The 19626-nt window shown below is 41.9% G+C and overlaps 2 protein-coding genes across 9 annotated transcripts in view; one reads left to right on the forward strand and one right to left on the reverse strand.

Annotated features, from left to right (window-relative positions):
• ELOVL2 (ELOVL fatty acid elongase 2) overlaps nucleotides 1-9140 on the forward strand; it is a 49135-nt gene extending 39995 nt beyond the window's left edge. For both annotated transcript variants that reach the window (XM_069008107.1, XM_069008106.1), the window contains 5 exons: nucleotides 490-567; nucleotides 1738-1909; nucleotides 3668-3792; nucleotides 5345-5479; nucleotides 6102-9140. In XM_069008107.1, the coding sequence (XP_068864208.1) occupies nucleotides 490-567; nucleotides 1738-1909; nucleotides 3668-3792; nucleotides 5345-5479; nucleotides 6102-6230 (639 nt within the window). In that variant the 3' untranslated portion in view covers nucleotides 6231-9140. The remainder of the gene's footprint in view (nucleotides 1-489; nucleotides 568-1737; nucleotides 1910-3667; nucleotides 3793-5344; nucleotides 5480-6101) is intronic.
• Nucleotides 9141-13229: 4089 nt separating this feature from the next.
• The window catches only part of SYCP2L (synaptonemal complex protein 2 like), a 28236-nt gene continuing 21839 nt past the window's right edge, over nucleotides 13230-19626 (reverse strand). For all 7 annotated transcript variants that reach the window (XM_069008113.1, XM_069008112.1, XM_069008111.1 and 4 more), the window contains 7 exons: nucleotides 18322-18453; nucleotides 17494-17618; nucleotides 16911-17005; nucleotides 15490-15589; nucleotides 15351-15409; nucleotides 14808-14877; nucleotides 13230-13665 (listed from right to left, as the gene is read on the reverse strand). In XM_069008113.1, the coding sequence (XP_068864214.1) occupies nucleotides 13609-13665; nucleotides 14808-14877; nucleotides 15351-15409; nucleotides 15490-15589; nucleotides 16911-17005; nucleotides 17494-17618; nucleotides 18322-18453 (638 nt within the window). In that variant the 3' untranslated portion in view covers nucleotides 13230-13608. The remainder of the gene's footprint in view (nucleotides 13666-14807; nucleotides 14878-15350; nucleotides 15410-15489; nucleotides 15590-16910; nucleotides 17006-17493; nucleotides 17619-18321; nucleotides 18454-19626) is intronic.

The following is a 19626-nucleotide window of genomic DNA, read 5'->3' on the forward strand; positions in this document are numbered from 1 at the left end:
CAGCTCTGTGCCTGCTCTCCTTCACTTCCTCCAGCATTTAACAGTGTACACTAAGGAGACATGTATGGCATTAGGAGATATTTCTCCCATTGCGCTACTTGGCATTTGCCTTCTAGTTGCCTGGCATCAGGGAATTTTTCTCAAGGACAGCTTTGCACAAGTAGCTGTGTTAAGCTCTGTCCATACTGCTTGAGGATAGAGATATAATATTCTGGTGTTTGCTTTGGAGCAAGGATTTGGAGATGTATTAAGTAATGAGAGGTTTTAATGGATGCCTTGAAGGCTCTAAAGCCAGAGAAAGAGAAGAAATGCATAATTTCTTATCTCCAGCTTAACTGTCTTTCAAAAGAGACAATATTAGCAAGTTGTCTAGTTTAAGAGCACCAGTTCATGGAAGGAGTCAGTACCTACCACTGAGAACAGAACAACTGCAGGGGGAAAAACCATTCCATCTGTTCATGAATGTAATTCCTCTGTTTTCTGTTCCAGCTCATCCTTGCCACATGGGAAGGCGGCTACAACTTGCAGTGTCAGAACCTCCACAGTGCAGGGGAGGCCGATATCCGGGTGAGAGACGAAAGCATCCACATCAGCATCCAGAGCAGTCATTCCCCTCCACATCCTTGATGCAACACCTCTGCGTTCATGGCAGTTAGAAGGCTGCTCTCAGTAACATCTCTAACATGAGGGTTTTAGTCAGGTTGCCTAACAACAGGTAGAAAACAAGAAGTGTTACATTTTTGATTCAATATAGGTGCATCCTTGCAGAGGAAAGCAGGACAGGAAGCATTTTGAAAAGCCACATATCAAGACTTCTAGTCAAAACAGTGTTGCCTATTAAAACTGAGAATTACATAATTTAAAAACTTTGAACAAAAATCAGTCATCTAAAATGTAACTCTTGTTGGGCAGGAGCAGGAAATGGATTTAAGCCCAACTATAAACTCTAGAAAACTGCAGAGACATTTTGCTGGCTTGACTCATCTGTAGTTTCAGCCCTTACTTCTGCATCACAGCAATTCCATGTATTAAACCCTTTGTTATTCCCCACATCAGGTTTACTTTCTAGATGACATTAGACCTCAAGGACAGAAAGACTGGTTAATTTATGTAATTTTCCCCAACTCTCAAAATTTGTCTGTGCTAGGAAAAGGTCAGTTAAATACTTTTTTCCCCTCAAAAGAAATGTTTTTCTCCTTTATCTTTTAACTGTCTTTAACTGTCCTAGGGCACATCCTGAGCTCTGATAAAACATCTCTACTCTAGAGGAGGATATATTTAATTGCATTGGGTATCAAATTTAGATTTTTCAAAAAAAAAAAAGAATCTGGCAGCAAAATCTGTTCAGTGTCAAGAAAATGGTAGCACCCTTAAAAAAGACAAAAAAAAAAACAACAACCCCCCCCCAAATAAAACAAAAACCCACCCACAAAACTATATCTTTGAAAAAAAACCCAGAACAATTAGAAAACCCTTCCTCAAAGTTTATATTTCTTAAATTATATTTTGACAATTATATATTTATACAATTGCATAAAAGATGATGCGTGTTTTTTAAAAAAACTGCTTCATTAAGAAGCAAAATAAAATTGAAGCCAGAGCTCAATGCTTCTCCTTCAGTAGCATATTAATGCCTTATGGGATGTTGCATGCCTAGGGAGTGAAGTAGTACAGTAATATTTAAGCACTTGTAGGGACAGATACTGATCTCCTGCTCCTTTGTTCTTGCTTGTACAGGTAGCCAAGGTGCTGTGGTGGTATTATTTTTCCAAAGTAATTGAATTCATGGACACTATCTTCTTTGTATTGAGAAAGAAAAGCAGCCAGATCACCTTCCTTCATGTGTATCACCATGCCACTATGTTTAACATTTGGTGGTGTGTTCTGAACTGGATACCTTGTGGGCAAAGTAAGTCTTTGTTAGCTTCATCAGCTGAGGTCTAAGTCGGCAGCAGCTGGGGAGGAATCACATCACCACACAAAGGAATTGTGTCACTGTGCAATATGAGGTCACCTTCAGGGTTCACAGCCTTTCAGAACTGCTGACCACCTGCAGAACACAGGAAAATTAAAAGCATGGTTAAAAGTTCAGACCAAAAATACCAGAGTGTTAGGCCCTACATTTTCCAGTTAGCTGCCACAAGCTCATGTATTTACTTCTCTTCAAACCTCTTTTAAGCATAACAGCACTGAGTAGCACACAGAGCCATCACATACAAGACCTACTCCAAAAGCAGATGCAGGGAGAATTCATGACCCTGCTAAAGCCATTATCAATCACAACAAATTAAATCAATAGCCCTTTTACAAGCTCGACTTCCATATGCATCAATCTGTGCTTTAGCAAGATACTTTACTTACATAGTCACTAATTAAAATACCAGTTTGAGTCTGTTCTGTTTCATGTCAGAATACACCCTTAGGAAGTTATTGTGAAACTGTCATCATCTTCCCTGTTGAGGAAGAGATCAATGATGCCACAGGCTGGTCACTTGCATTTGTATAAGAAGTACAAACAGCAGAGAACTACTTCAGCTGTCTCACAACATGTGCACTTTTCCAGGGCTTCACACAGCCAGAGGCCTCCTGTGGCACTGCTTTCAAGGTTGAGGAAAAAAACCCCCAGTTTTCTTGAAACCTCTTAAAGGGAGTCACCTCAGTCCATTGCAACATTTTGTAAAGAAACTTGTTTGCAGGTCTTTTTCAGAACCAAAAGCAGAATTCACATTTGTTGGCACTTACTGTGGACAGCACAAAATCAAAGTAAATCACTGTTACAGGCAGAAGCAAGGATCAGAGATTTCATAGCAATTGGGAGCTATTTCTAGAGGTATAAGCAAGTCAGTGGGGGTTTGTGCTTTCTGATGTATGTGAACCTGGTCCCCACAATTTGCACTAGTACTGCACTACTGTAATTAAATCAGTAGCTAAGTCATTAATCAGTGGCAAAATCAGAACAACTGGTGAGTCCATCTTGTAACTGTAGCACTGCCATCAAACACGAGCGCACAGCACAGAGTAGTGCTGCTACTCCTCCATAGCCTGTGAAGTACAGAGGATAATTAATTTCCTCTAGAATTAGTATTCACTAAATGAATACTAGTATTCACTAGTAAGAGTAGCAAGGTATTATCTGGGAGGAAATTCTGTAAATGTGCATCTAGCAGAAGACCCAAAGAAGAAAACAAGAGCGATAATCAAACACAGGCACAAGAGGCTGGTTTAATTCAGAGTAAAGCCCTTGCTGCTGCATCAGGCAGCAGGAGTACAGGTGTCTCCCAGGGCCCTAAGCTGCATACTAGCAGCAAAGTCATCCACAGCAGTGTTTAAAGCTTGCAGGAATAATAGAAAGACTCATAGCAAGAAGAATTTTAGGAGAGGGAAAAAAATAGCCTGTCAACTACAGAACAGAAAAAAGTGGAAGAGAAAAAAAATACGAGATAGAACATTCATCATGAGAAAACACCCTCTAGGAAGTATCATTTGGTTTTTCAGTTGTCCCTAGGAAAGCACCTCTCCAAATCAGGAAAGTCTTTAGCAAGGAGTAAGCATGAAAGGAACACTTACCATATGCAAGAGACATCACAAGCAATGATATCCTCTCTCACTTTTTAGCAGTTGATATTTAAGTTGTTGGGTTTTTTTTCCCCCTAATGGATTTTTATAGGTTTCTTTGGACCCACTTTGAATAGCTTTATCCACGTGCTCATGTATTCTTACTACGGACTGTCAGTCATCCCTTCCATGCGCAAGTATCTCTGGTGGAAGAAATACCTCACTCAGGCACAACTGGTATGTATCTGTTTTACTTTCACTTCTAACTACCAGAAATCCTTCAAAACACGAGAGAGGACTAAATGAACTATAGGTAAACATTGTTATTTGCCAGTTAGAATTGAAGTATAATGAAACTATCATAGGGCAGAAGTCACTAGTGCAGCCTGATATAACTTAATAAAGAAAATAATGTTCAGAAGTGTTTTCTGTAGAAGAACAAACAGTAGAAACTCTTCAGTCCACAAAATTCTATTATTTTTGAACCATTGCATAGAAAATGACTGCTCCTTAATTGTGGAAGAAACTGATATAAAAGTCACAAAAAATGTCTGACAGAGCCAGCTCCAAGGCAGACCCTCCCTACTGGCCAAAGCTGAGCCCATCAGCAAAGCTGGGGGCACCTCTGTGGTATCATATTTATTAAAGGATAAAAAATATTGCACAGCAGCTAAGAAGAAATGTAAGAGAAACAGCCCCTACAAACACCCAGGTCAAAGCAAAAGGAGGGAATTAGTGCCAAAAAGTCCCCTGCAGCCTGTGGTAAAGACTCTGGTGAAGCAGGCTGTTCCCCTGTAGCCCATGGGAGGTCCACAGGGGAGCAGAGATCCACCTGCAGCCCATGGAGGACCTCTTGCTGCAGCAATGGACACATCTGCCCTGAAGGAAGATACAGCCAATGGAGAAACAGGCTCCTGTGGACCCGTGGAGAGAGGAGCCCACCCTGGAGCAGGTTTGCTGGCAGAATCTGTGACCCCATGGGGAGTCACAGATTGAACAGCCTGTTCCTGAAGGGCTGGACCCTGGGGAAGGGACCCACACTGGGGCAGTTTGTGAAGAACTGGAGCCCGTGGGAAACACGCACATTAGGACTCTCTCCCAGGGGAAGGGCCCCACACTGAAGCAGGGAAAGACTGTGAGGAGAAAGGAGCAGCAAAGCCAAAGCAAAAAGCCAAAGCCAAAGCAATACAAGCTGACTACAAACCCCATCCCCCTGCACCATGTGGAAGGAAGTACAGGAGTCAGAAGTGAAGCAGAACCTGAGAAGAAACAGGGGCTTAGGGAAAGAGGTTTTTAATTTTATTTCTTGCTATCCTTCTGTGTTATTAATTGTCAACTATTGAACTTAATCTTCAAGTCAAGTGTATTTTGTTTATAACAATAATAGATAAGTTTTATAAATTATCCTCCCTGCCCTTCAGACTTCTAAAGCTATTGCCAGGAGTCTTGAGAGTTTCCTCCTGTTTCTACCCAGTAACAGAGACACCAATTGTACCTGTCACAACAAGGTCTGGAAGACAGAACAACACCTACTAAATCTGAGGAAAAAAAAAGTTTCCCTCTTGTCAACTAGGCCTACTTTTAGAAGCCTCTGACCCCTTAGGGCTTTATTTAATTTCACAAGAGCACTATTTTAACTTAACTCACAATACATTCAGGGGTTAGAAAGGGATAGTTTTCAAGAGTACTCAAACTTTCAAAGAGCAGGACTAGAGGACATTGCTGTATCTGATTCAGCTAGCACTGACCCTTTCTCAGCAAATACTCCTGCATTACCTTCACTCCACAGATCCAGTTTCTGCTCACTATTGTGCACACACTCAGTGCAGCTGTGAAGCCATGTGGATTCCCATTTGGCTGCCTCATGTTCCAGTCCTCCTACATGGCCACACTGGTCATTCTCTTCATCAACTTCTACATTAAGGTAAGCAGTCTTCTCTGAGAGCTCTCTGACAAGGGTGGGGAAAATAGAACTTTTTGGATAGCAGTCTGTGTGGACTCAGATGTAAAATGACCATCAGTGCTTAAAATATGTTAGTATTAAAACATATACATCACTTAAGAATAACAGGTACAATCATATCAGTTATTCAGCAGTGATGACCTCCTCATTGCAGCTCAGCTCTTCTGCCTTGTATAACAAGTCAGGTACTGCATTCAGTACACAGGAGGTCAAATTTGCTTTGGTGGGCAAATTTTCGAGTCTTTCTACTCCTTAGGGGAAAAAAAAAAAATGAACAGCTCTGTCTCTGCCTTGTTTACTTCAACATCTTTTAGCAGGGAGTGCTCTAGCCTGCCTGTATATATAAAGCTTTTAGTGTACAGGGCTTGAAATCTCTTTTGACATTGAGAAGTATTACAGTAAGACTAATAAAGTAACATCACCCACAGCAGCAAAAAATCTGCAGCACCCTTAATACCATCTGAAGAAAATATACACATTTGCATTAACAAACACCAGAGATCTCCATTTACAGTTAACCATAAGTACTGCTTTGGGGGCACTAAAGGAACCCGAGTGTTTACTTTGGATTTTGCTTTTACAGACATACCGGAAAGCACCTTCAAGAACAGCTGTAAAGGAAACCCCTGTCACAACAGAAATCAAGAATGGCTTCCATAAGGACTACTTTGCTGCTGCCAATGGATTGCAGAATAATAAGAAGGCACAATAAGTATAGTGTTTCCTATGATCTTTTTTTCTAAAGAGAAAAAGAAGAAAAAAGACTGAATTACAAGCTTTAGCTTAAAACCTATTTGATTACATTTATCAGTTCTTTGTACCAGACACTTATTAATGTACTGCTATCTAGGTTTTAACAAAATGAGTAGAATTACTTGTCTTGTCAAAGATCACCATCAGAACAAAGAAAGCCAAGATCTTTCTCATATGAAAAAGAAAACCTTTCTGATCTCTAATGCTGACACAAAAACGCCTTATGAAACACTTGATGGATAAATCCATCAATGCCTTCAAAAGGTTAGGACTCTGTTCAGACTAACAGGGTGAGCACTTTCTGGGCATGTGAGAGGTCTTGAGGCAAGGCTTCACACTGCACCCAGTGCATCCAGCTAAACTGCAGCCAAGGTCAGGAAAATAAAGGGGGGGTGGGGGAAAAGGTGAGAATCATACCTTTTCCATCACCTACCCCTCTTTTCTTCTTCCAATTCCCCAAAACACAATCCCTCCCCATGGACACCAGCAAGGTGCCCTTTGATCCTGTGGGAGCCCTGGGGAAGGACATGACAGAGAGCAGAGCCCAGATACACCATCCCATAGTTTGCACCACACTCACTTGCTTTACACAAGTGCAACCTGATTCAAATGCCAGGAAGGGTGGCAGGAGCTTTCTGTTTCAGGGGGCTGGACTGGTAGCCCCTGGCACTGCCCGGTCTGGTATTCTGAACACAGAGCAAAACAAGTCACTTTGGATATGCTAAGTCATTAGGACTTCTAGGTAAATGGATTTTAAAAGAAATAGGATCTTAGCAACTTAAGAAAGATAAATCCCTTGAGTGTAAATGTGTATAAAGTTAATCCTATACAAACACTGCTAATTCAAAGCAAACTATCATGCCACATATTAATAGGCTGGAAGATGCAGAAAATTTGAAAAGTGAGTTCAGCAATGAGCAAAGCAGGTTGTACAGGAATTTCTGTGCCAGGTGGACCTTACTCAGACTGGTCTCTGGCTGGAGAAACCAAGGCACAATCCTCCGTAGGGGAAGCTGTCTGCAGCTGTAAAGGTGTCTCTCTCCCAAAAGCCCATCACCATCTTTTCTGCTTCAGTTCACTGCATTTACCCCCACTCAAATGGTTAGAAATGAAAAATACCCAGGGTTAACTTTATAGATCTGCCCTTGCCCTTTTCTCATTTAGCCCACTTAGTTTCTTCACTAAAGATAGACAGACTTCTTTCCTCACAGTGAAGTAGTTCTGGTGTCTCCCATTCTCATGTATAAAATTCTCTCAACAAAAACAGCTTTTGGAGTCATTTCAGCCCAGCAAGTCCCTTGGACTGAAGCAGTTCCATAAAGGAAACGTCCTCTCACTCCTGTCACCTTGCAAAGTCCCACGGCAGGAGGAGGACAAACACACATCCAGCCAGCACAGAGAGCCCACGTGTAGAGGAGGTCCCAAATCCTGCTGTCCAATTCTTCTCCATCTCTAGAGGATCAGTGATCCCCTCCAGATATCCCCATTTAGATGATCTGCCATCAGGGGCATGTGGAGACTGCAGGTGCAAAGGCAGGAAGAAGGTTTGTCCCAGGGAGCTGTATGGACACAAGGCAGCCAGCCTCACCAGGAGCAGCCCAAGAGACTGCAGCCATGAGGGCTCATGGATAGGAAGGAAGGGGGCTGAGGAAGTGGTACAGTAGGGGAAGAAGAACAGATGGAATTGTCCAGAAAAAGCAAGAGGAGAAAATAGCATGAAGAAGGGTATCTTGTGTCAGAGTTCTGCTTGAACATGTGCTTGAAAGTCCCATTGTCTGACACCTGTCTCCAGCCAGTTCCAGCTCCATTGCAATGTGGACAAAACTTTTCTGCTCCAGCAGGAAACTGAAATTCCCAAAATGCTGCAGCAGAAGCAGTACCTCTGAGCAGCCTGACTGCTGAACGACATCATCGTGAGCTGGGTGACCAAAATAGCTGCAATATTCAAACACTTTTACCCCACCACAACAACCTAGATCTAGCTGGTGCATATTCACATTTGCTCCCCTCTTCATGAAGTTGGTCACAAAACCTCACTTACTGAAAGTCAGTGTTTTGTTTTATTTAGCACTCAATAAGGGGGAAAGCAGCAACCCCAAAAAAAACACCCAAACAAAAAACCCCAAGAACCCTGCATTCACAAAGCCTGGACACTGTATGCATATACTATTTCTCACTGGCCCTTCCAGAACCTTTACAGGTGTTTCTGATTGATGCTGTAAAAATCCCAAGATGTAAGAAATTAGTGGGTTTGACTGAGGGTGTTTTACACAGCCCTAAGTAAAGGGAGCACTTCAGAGCTCTGCAGAAATCAGCCTGATACTGGAAGCCAGGGTAGAGGCAGAGAGATTTGAAAGAGCTGTCAAGAAAGTGTACAAGGCTACGAGCTGGACCATTCATCTAAGGCAGGCACAGAAAGGGTTGAGTGCCCCAGCATGGATTTTAGGCCGAGTGGAGTCCATAATCTTTTGATGGCAAAGCATGCATTTGACTGTCAAGGTGGAAAGCGTCAGCTGTGCTAAGTGTTAAAGTTTACTACAGCAATCAAACCTGCAGATATTGTCTTCTGTTTTGCTGAAACCTCATTCAAAAGAAAAGGAAATAAATAAATGCCTTACTTGAAATTCAAAGGGCTGGGGAAAAAAAAAAAAGAAAAAGAAAAAAAAAAAAAAAAGGTAAAAACAGAGATGGTCACAGACCTTGTAGATCCAGATCAGCCAGGAATGCTGGAATCAGGTATGTTTAAAATTCTTCAGATACGTCTTAACATCTTCAAAATGCCGCAACTTTGAAGAAAGAGAAGCATTGACTTTTTAAACTGATTTTCCTGTAATACATAACACTGTAAATAAACAAAATTTTACTATCAGGCTGTCTCCACTCCTCTTCAAGGCATCAAATTGGGCTGGTGACTGGTTACTTGAGGCTGCTTTTGTTCTCCAGCTTTTTCAGATGTGTTTTAGAACATTCACATCAGACTAGGAAACAACCTCCATAAACTTTACACAATACCTTCACTGTAGTCTTTTTGCCCCACTACCCATAAAAACTTGGGCTTTTGAGCAGAGGTAATATTGAAATAACTTTGTTTATTCAAAGCTTGTGCTTGCCCATCAAGTCCTTGTTTGATAATCAGATTGCTTTCAGTTGGGACATGATGGTAGAAAACAGGGGAGAGACAATTGAGAAATCAAATCTCAGAAATAATATTTCTTTCAGATTGAAGATACAAACAGAGTGGGGAGGCATGCAAACACTTGACTGTTTTTGCTCACCAAAGGGCATGTGTGGAGTGACAGGCAGAAGGAAAAGCTATTGAGGTTGATTCACTGGTTTGGGATGTTAGTAGCTTCCTAAGGAAAGAAGAAGGAGAAATGAGTTTTACTAAAGACCCTTCCAGGAACAATAGAATTAAAGGAGATAAATCAAGCTGCTGATGTGTTGTGCCAAGGCTCAGCTTTACAAGGCTTTTCTCACATTCTGTCTATAAGTAATGCTTTCTCAACTCTTGCTCACGAGAAACAAAAAACACCCCGTCATATATGACCAGGAAAGGCTCTGTGGCTGTGTTTTATTCCAATACACAATAGCTCCCAGCTCCTCCTAGATACATGTCTGTTTTCCAGTGCATTACTCTCTTAGACACAGCTCTACTGCCTGCAGGACCTGACCCTGTGTGCTCCAGCCTACCTCAGCATGCCTTACCAAGAGCAGGGTGGGCTGTCCCCAGGCCAGGGTGAACACACACAGCTCCTCGGCCTATTTCCAGCCACAGAGGACATCCTTTCCTCTGGCTTTGTGCAGCCTTGACATAAGGTAGCTGTAAGCCCTGTAGACCTTAGATGGGCCACTGCACTGACACAGAATGTGCAGGTAAACAAGCACTTAGCACAGCATCACCCCCTGAAAAAGATGCAGCATAAGGATACCAGGGGTTATAGTTGGTTTAAGATTAAACCCTGTCTAGAGCTTAAAATGCATAAAGCAGTTATCCTTTACCTGAACTTCATATTTCCCATTTCTTTTTCTGAGTATTGATGCATAATTTTTGCACTTCAGCATCCACATCATCTGTTGTTCTGGCTCAGAAGCGTCAAGGCAACTGAAGAGGTTGAAAATTGACCTACATCTATTTGCATTCAAAGGGAGAAAAGAAATATCTGGATTAATAACACTTTAAAAAGCATGAAGTGAGAAGGGCAAAGGAAACCTTCCAAGGTCAGCTACCCACCTTCCAAAAGGTAATGCAAGGATAACCCAGTTACAGATCTGCTGCAGAAACCAAATGGACTTTAGACCTTCAGGTGGTTTAAATGACCAAAAAGTGCAGGAAGTGGTATGAGATGGACTGTCCAAGGTCAGGAAACGTAATTTCTGTCCCAGATGCCATCTCCAAACACTTCTACTGCCTACAGATGGGAATACCATTGGTAAAATCCAAAATTTTCACCTTAGGCCATTCACAGGTTATCAAGCTGGAACACACTGAGCTTCTCAAAATCTGAAGTGTTTCTTATGAAGGGGATAGATGAGTGCAGGGCTAGAAGGTACCTAAGCAGTGTGACATCCCTTTCTGCTCTCCCATACCCATCATTTAAACAGCCTTTCAGGGTCCAGACTTTTCCAATAAAACAGTTAAAAGCTAGTATAGGCGGATATAACGTTATGGTAATTTTTACTAAGTAAGGAACTCTGATTTTTTCCTTTATCCATACCCTCTTAAGTGCTCAACACTCACCTTCCAAACTTTACAGTTACAGGTTGTGCAGAGATTCAACAATTAGAAATACAGAAATAAGACCAATGCACTCTAAGTTATCTAACAAAGATACTTGGATGAAAAGCACTCCTAACTTTTTACAGTTACAGGAGACACCAAGAGAGCCTTGTGCCAACACACAAAGGGTGAGGAAATGTAGCAAAACAAGAGTTGCCACACATCTACTTCACAGTGCTGACAAAACTTAAATGCTTAGCAGCTTGAACTTAGAGAGCAATGAATCCATCAAAAACACCTCAGATACAAAAAAAAAAAAAAAAAAAAAAAAAAAGAAAGAAAAAAAAATCAACCACTACTGTCATAGTTTGTAAAAAAATTAAAAATAAACTTCAAAAAACCCAGCTTAAACCACACAGAGCCATCCCATCTCATCTTCTTCTTCCTATTTGAAACCTTCCCTTTGGGCAGTAAACTGCTTGGAGATGCAGATGAGCAAGCCTAAATAGGCCAACACCATCCCAAAGGAGATGACATGTGCCCCAAGGGTGCAAATTCTCAACGCTGTTTCTGTGGCTGTGCAGAATTCAGCACACAGGAACAGCCACAGTACAGACAGCTCACCTCAGTTCTTAGGTCTGCTTCACATCAAGCACCTTGATAGCCCTGGTTGCATCATTGTGTTGGGGCAGGTAGTAGGGAATAAAACCACAGAATGCAGGCATTTACATGGGAGCTACTGTAAGGCTCACCTTGGAACTTGGGACTGGGAGCAGCACAGCGCAAAGCATCCCTTTGTATTCACCACCGTGAACTCTAGATCACAGTAAGAAGCAACAGGGCAGTTCAAGCCTTATCACACTCCTACAGCCAGAACCTCAGGTTACTACTCAAGTAGTAAAAGCCCCAGATTTAGGACCTGGCACATCCAGGCAATAGGATAGTGATAGGATCAGATTATTCAGGCTGATATCTTAAAGCCTGTTTTGGTCAATGGCACTGCTGGTGCCATCACATTGTACCTCCACACTAGTAGGACCAATACGTGCCAAAAACTGTTGCCAAGATGCAAAATTAGTTTTAGCAGACTCAAGCACAGCTGCTCACAGAGGTTACAGCTTCATGGCCCAGAAGTCACAGCTGCTTTAGCTGAGTGCTTTGAGAGCCTAGAATCAAACAGCAGCTGTAAGGACACTGAAGAGCAGTAGGAGCATAGCCAGGCCACCAGGGCCAGCCCTCAAAGAAATAAGCACAAGACAGTGGATATGAAATCAGCATTTCAGTCCTTCACATTAGGAATAGGAGGGGGTAGACCAGTATCTGAACCTTTGGAATGGGCAGGGCTGAAGAGGTGTTTTCTTTTAAACCACCCCACAAGGAAAGCACCAAGTACATCTTGATGTGGACGAACAAAGTTCATCTCATGCCAGCCCTAGTCAGGACTACTTAACATAAAGGAATTAAATGGTAAAACAATGGCAAGGGCAGCTTTTTGCTCTTCTCTGTGCTGGTGCTACCCATGTGTGACCTTCTCAAGCAGCAACAGCATTAGCCCTGTTTCAGTAATGAAACAAACCCTGTCAGGGTTTGGGCTTTTGCTCTGAAGGTACATTTTGTGCAGGGGAGGATTCCCTTGACTCTAACCCATACAGCAATCTGAGGTTGGTTCTGTAAGTTAAGGAGATAGAAACCCAAAGCCTGGAAATCTGCCACGTTCCCACAAATTCAGTAACTTGCATTAGCACTAATGCTGTTTTTGCAAGAGCACACTCTCTTGTGAAGAGCAACGATGTTCTGGGGAACTCTGTCACACTCTGTCAAAGCAGAGGACAGTATTAAACAGCATGGGTTATCTGCTGCTTACTTTCCAGAGACCTTCAATGCTATTTTGTCTAATCCTAGCAGTTGTTTACTGTACTCTGAACTCTCCTTGGAGCCAAAAGTCACTAGCTGCAAAAATAAATTCTCCTGCTTCTCTTGCCATTTTCTGTTCAGTTCTCCAAATTTCTTGCCCTCTGCAATCTCCAGCTTGCCTTCAGGCATCTGGCCAATAGATCCCTCTCTGATTTCAGCTCTGCAATCCAGAATTGAGTGCCAATGGTGTTGAGCCAGCAGTTCCCACACTGTTATGTGCACACAGGAGAGGCTATGCCTAATGCAAGGTACACAGGCCTCTAGAGTACCTTTCCAGACACTCTCAGTGCATCAGTTTGAAGGAAGGAACGAGATTGTTATCCTATGCAAACAACTTTTTACTTTGAATCAGCCATTAGGTACTTTTACACTTGATAAAGGTGTTAGAACAGTCAAAGTAAGCCAATATATCCATCAGTTTGATGGCTAAATAATCTTTAGTTCATTTTTTTTTTTAAGATTTCTTCGATATATAATGGACCCATCTTGCAATTTTTTCAGGAAAAGCTTGTTATCAACACAGGGCTTCACAACTGGACCACTTAGTGCTATGTATTCTTTCTAGGCAAAAAAAAAATGCTTAACATGATGCTTTTTCCTCCTCTTTTTTCATTTGAAATAGACTAACATCCTTCACAGAACCATCTTCTTTATGCTGCACACAAAGCACTCAAATGTCATGAGCAATGATGAATTCAGGGGTTTGCTAGTCAGAAGGAACTATGAACACGTTTTCTTCTGCCTTCTTCACTGGGAGTTCATACTGCAGGGAAGAACAAAAGAAAGGCAAGAGAAAACATCACAAAAACTGGTACAAACATTGAAACTGTACAAGATAAACTGCAAAGATTCTGGAAGCACTTTTAGACTCAGCTCTTAATTCTCAAGCACCTGCCCTGGAACAAGTGCTGCAGGATGAGCAGTTCCCATGACACAAGTGCTCCTTTCTCAGCCCTGCTTCTTTTTAAGGGTCCTTATTCAGGAACACCTGTGTCCCTCAGCAATGCAATGCCCATAATGGAAACTTCTCCCTTTGGAAAGGCTCAGGATTCCAGCTTTAACTGCTAAAATATACAAGCCCATGGTTTTCAGTATCTTTTCTAAAATCCCAGGCCCAGTTGTTCCTTTGACACAGAGAGCTTTCTCAGCCCTGTGAAGTGCAGACACATGGTATCCCAGACATGACAGTAATCCATCTTACTGCAGAAATACTAAACTCTCAAAGCCATCAGATCTGCACATAAACCTGGAACAGCAGCAGTAGCAAAATTACATGTCCATGTGATGGGGTGAACCAGATGGAAACTAAGCATTGTATCAAAGTTAACAAAGTATTCATCTTAATTTACAAATTAAAACAAAGGCATAAAATAGTGATTAGGCTCTGGACAGTTTAAGAACTTTGACAGAATATTTAACCAGGATGAAAGGTAAATAAAAAAGATTGTTTTTTAAAAATCAAACTTGAATACATCAAGGTTAGTAGTTACCAGACCTAAAGAGCAGATGAGAGAAAGCATGCAAGGTGTCGTTAGACTGCAAAGCTCTTAGGCACAGATTATCATGGATGCACAATTCCAAGGGCAAATGCATTGAAGGTCACTAACTCCACAGAAACTGCCCCAGACTGTGAGCCCAGGAGAAACATCACTACCTAATCGTCCTTGTCCTTATCTTCTCCCTTAGGCAGGTACTGTTCGACCTCTTCCCCTTGTCAAACATTTCTTTCTCAATGCTTTCTATGCATCAGGACTAGAGGTCCAGCAAAGAACCAGCCCCACATATCAGCTAACTAAAGGCTTCCCCTCCCAGGACTTCAGTTTCATTTTCTCACTTCCAACACCAATCAGTCAGGCCAGAGCTCAGTCCTCCACCCATAGGGAGCTGCTTTTGTATCACACATACCATTGTATTATGGACAGAGTCGGCAAAACTCTTTGCTGTTTCACCCAGGGCTGAGTCAACAGATGCAATTCTGAAAGGAAAGTGAGCTTAGCTCGTTTTTCATGAAGCATTAATACTTACTGGTGAAGCTTGAACAGACATATTTGCCATCAAAAATAAACCTGAGAAAGGCAGGGTTTTGCCCAGCATTTACACAAACAGTGTCTTTTATACATTGAATGATCACCTCCTTCCACCTCCTCTGACCCCTAGATGCAGTCATGCCGAGAGGGTGCGTTGCACCTTGCACCAGATCCTGGCACAGCTCTCCTGAGCTAGGTTCCTCTCCCACACAATTTCCCGTACAGAGTTCCCTCATTACACTCTCATTCCAATTGAAAAGCCTCACGAGGCTGCAAAAGCTCAATCAATGGACAAGAAGAGATGTCATACTGGGTTTAGAATCCTTTCTCATGTATTAGCAAGAGTACCACCAGCCTAACCAGTGCCCTCTGTGACCATCAGAGGACTAGTGAGCATGCAGGACAGCTGGCAGAGACATACCTTTGCTTTTGCTGGTTGCAGAAAGTATTCAGTTTGAGCAGCTGTGCATTCCAGAAATCCTAAAAAGACCCCCAAAGAAAACCCCCGTTACTTGGGAAGGGGCAACTTTTTGGAGTGGCACACAAGAAGTGATACGCACCAGTGCTTCCTTCTCCATGTTTGCCAGAATTTGAGTTTCCTTCTCAAGGCTGGCAAGCTCTTCAACAACAATCTTCTGGAAGATCTCAAATTTATTCAGCCTAGTGATGGAGAGCAGAAACAATTTTGCCACGTTAATGTGCAGTCACACAAAGTGGACAACAACCCCTTTCAGGACCAAACCTACCTTTGATCAAATGTCCCTGCTGAACTACACAGGGCAGATTTGTTCTCAGATATGTCACAGAGCATGTGAATAGCTGTACCAAAGTCACACTGCAGATAAATATGACTCAATAGCCTGTCCCAAATAGCAGCCAGTAACAGAGGACCAGGACAGAGCATACAAATTAATTCCCAGTGCAATACTTGCAGTACATTCTCTCCCAGCCTCCAGGAAGTTCAGCAGAGATTTCCCAAGCTGGAGACCTCTTTAGGTCCCTTCCAACCCAAATAATTCTATGACTATCTTGACACAAATAACTTCTATGGATTTTCCTGCCATGGGTTTGATATATATGAACAGTGCTGCCACAGGATGCCAGCAATTTCTAAACCTTAACCAGCAACACCCTTATTGACTTGGGTTTGCCACCATTCCCAGCAGCAGTGAGGTAGAAAAAGTTTGGCACAGCCCTGCCTCCACTATCCTGTGACCCTGGTTAGATCCAGGTTACTTAGCAACCAAGCATTGCAGCATCTCACTACCATCTACTCTTATCTTCCACCACAAAACATCCCATTTTTTACTTTTAGAATTCAAACTTCTCCTTGTCTTAATGACAGCAAATTCTGCTCATAGAGGTCCTATTGATAGCAGGGATTTTTCACTTTAAAGGCTATTCTTTCATACTACGTTTGATCTAAATCCTAAAAAGTGAATGTGTAATAGTTAGAGGCCTGATAGACTTACAAGTACAGTATAAGATTTAAGTATCTTCACTTTTTAAAAAATCCATAAATATTAGAATTGATTTTTTTAATCTAGCTCCCATCTGAGAAACTCAGGATCTGAGAGATCCCTTTTCTTCTCCTCCACTTCATTAAGCAAATCATAGCCTGGCTTCTTTCTTAAAAGATTTAGAAATAGAAGCTACTAAGTGTAGCAAGAGAGTTTTTACACAGATTCATGAACATTGATGACAACCAGAAGACATTCAAGGACAGCTTCATCAACTGCTTGTAACTCAAGCTTGCTTTGCATGAATGAACTCATCCTCTCCCCCTACAGGAAAATCAGGATCAATCACTGGAGTTATACTTCTGAAACTCTTCTTGCATAAAAGAAAGAAAAAAAGGAAAAGACAAACTATTTTGCCTTACAAACCGTAAGTGCAATAGTTGACTGGCAGGTTGGCTTATCCTATAAATCAAAATTGACACAAAACTGAAGCTGTTTTCAGCCAGTACCAGACAGCTTACCTGCACTTGTGTATCTGGTTCAGCAGGGCAGACAAGTTCTTCTCAGAAGATCTCAGGGCATCCTGTGTGTTGATCTCCATCCTTTTGTACCGGGACTAGCCACGGGATGCACAGTTAGGGATGGGGAATAGCCCAAGCCAAAACCTAGAAGTCTAGCTTGCAAAACCTTTCCCTGGAAAGCAAGTCCCTCTGCAGGTTGCCATTCATCTTAGCAGAAACCATCTCACATTAAATTAAAACTGCAGTAAGATGGCACACATAGGTGCTCCAAATACAAACTGATTTAATTCAGTCACAGTAGTTACACCAACAAGACTCTACATAACCCACGAGACTTCAGGGCAGCGTAGTGTTAGGAAAAACCCAATTAAAACTTTCTTTATGCCTTCCCTGTCACACTTCTCAGAATATACAGTTTTTGTAGAATAGTTCTAAGAGCTCCAGACTAACAGACACTGCCACCAAAGCCCTACTCCTGAACACAAAATAAAGACAGGATATTTGCACCAACTCTCCCTGAGAAAAAAAGGTAATTTAACATAACATGATGAATTGCCACACACATTAAAAGAGCTCACATTACCCAGAACAATTTCTTCAGTTGGCCAATAAAGCTTTCAAAGGCAGAAATCACTCCTGAATCACTCAAGTCTTCATGTAGCATCTTGGAAAAAAACACATCATCTAGGCTATCATCCATTTCCTGACCTAGGAGGAAGCACATGCCCAGTGAGCATCATACTGAGGACTTACTGGAATATAAACCTTTCTGCTACTGAAGGACTTGTCATTCGTGTGAGCAGCAACTTTTGTTATAGAGCTGGAATTTGGGTCTTGTTCTTCTAGAGCTCACAAGCAGGAGGGAAACTGGCTCAAAAATCCCCCGAGAGATACTTGTTAGAGAGCAGCAGGGAAGAATAGGCACAATAGAGCAACACAGAAAGCAACATATTTACAGATAGTGAGGCAAATCCACAGAAAATAAAGGTGATAAATAGTCAGGCCACCACTCTTTTCTGTCTTCCACTTATCCATTGCAGTGAAAGCCTGATGCCCTTGTGCTCAGAGTTAACACTATTTTGGGGTTACTTTGTCCATTATCTGCATGCTTTTTTTTCAGCTCCTGTGTTTGATGGTTTTGTAATAGCTCTGGCAAATCACTATTCAGATAGACTAGAAAGTGTGGACATCATGGAGCAGCTGACCAAGTGGAACCTAAATTTCCTTGTTCACACTCAGTATCCACTGTCTTTGGTAGTGTTGCAGTACACACCTTCTGTTAATTTTGACTTTAGGATTTTGGAAAAGTTGGACTCTCTACAGATACACCTCTTCAAGCTTCCATGTGACTGTGATTTCTACCAGAAGAAAAGCTGAAAGCACTTCATCTTAGTTGCCAACCAGACTTTACCTTTTTGGATCTCTGCTTCCTCTTCTACTGAATCAGAAATTTTCTTTGGTGTATGGTTAGTCTCAGAGGGCAAGTGATTTTTCTCCAAATTGGAAAATTTAAGCTTTTTTATGACGGTGCTACTTAATATATCTAGAAAGAGAATAGAAGATGTTTCAGAAGAAATCTGTTCTTTTACATGAGGTACATGACAATGCCTGCTCAAGCAGAAACCACCACTGGAATTACCAATGCTTCAGAAAAGGAGGGAGCTCATTTTACGGTCTGGCATCATACAGTGATAAGACTTCACCTGCAAGCATCTTCCCTCACAAAAGCAGGGAACTGGCCTGCCTACTGTTATACAGGTATTTGGAAAGCTTCCATGTCTCCATCTTAAAGATAACTTCCTTTCTTGGCTGCTACTCTAACCATCAAAAACCTCTGGTGTCTGGCTTCTTCCCATTCCCTTTTCCAACCCAAGCTCTCAATCTGTTTATGAATAAAATTTAAAAAAAAAAAATTGAATCAATACAAATAATCCAAATCAAAGCTGCAGCCTCCATTTCAAGGAAAAAATTCCTAAAAACCAAAGAAACAAACAAGACACCCATCCTTTTGTCTTGTGCACTTTTTTTGAACTCAGCAAGTTGACCTGTTTGACAAACCATCTCCCTGGATTCTTCATAGGGCAAAACGGAAGGTGGGGGGGTCCAGGACAAGGGGGACAGTCAGACAAAGAGAAGCACCCTGGAGTAGATTTAGGGTTCACAGAGAGAGTTCAAATGCAGTCAGAGACCACACTTGAAACTTCTGAGCATAACCCTGTTTGTGCCTTTGCATGGCAACAACTCCCCTCCAGTTGTAAGGTTGTACAGCAAACAGTGATAAAAATGAAGTCCTCAGAACTTATCTTCCCCCAAAATTAGGCAAATGTGTTGGTGCAGTGAAAGCGTATTCTGAAAATGCTGGACAGGTAAGAGATATACTGGGAACACAAAGAGAGCCAGCTCACGAGAAAAGGGATGATTTTGACCAAGGCCAAAGCTTCAGTGACTCACTTCATGGTCACAACAATCACTCAGTCTCACAGAACTACATCAGCACTGAGAATGATTAGGATGAAAACAACCCATTGCTGTTCTACTTTCTTGAAGTTCAGTTGTTTCCAGCCACAAAGAGACTGTGGTGCACTTTTGAATTAGTTTATCAAAGTGCAGTTTCATGGAAAAAAAACTAGATCCTGAAGTGCCACTTACCCATAAAAAAAGCTACAGCAGTATTAACCATTAACCAAGTCACCATTTAACAAATGCTTATAGCAAT

The sequence above is a fragment of the Aphelocoma coerulescens genome, chromosome 2 (genome assembly GCF_041296385.1).
Source record: "Aphelocoma coerulescens isolate FSJ_1873_10779 chromosome 2, UR_Acoe_1.0, whole genome shotgun sequence".
Classification (NCBI taxonomy): domain Eukaryota; kingdom Metazoa; phylum Chordata; class Aves; order Passeriformes; family Corvidae; genus Aphelocoma; species Aphelocoma coerulescens.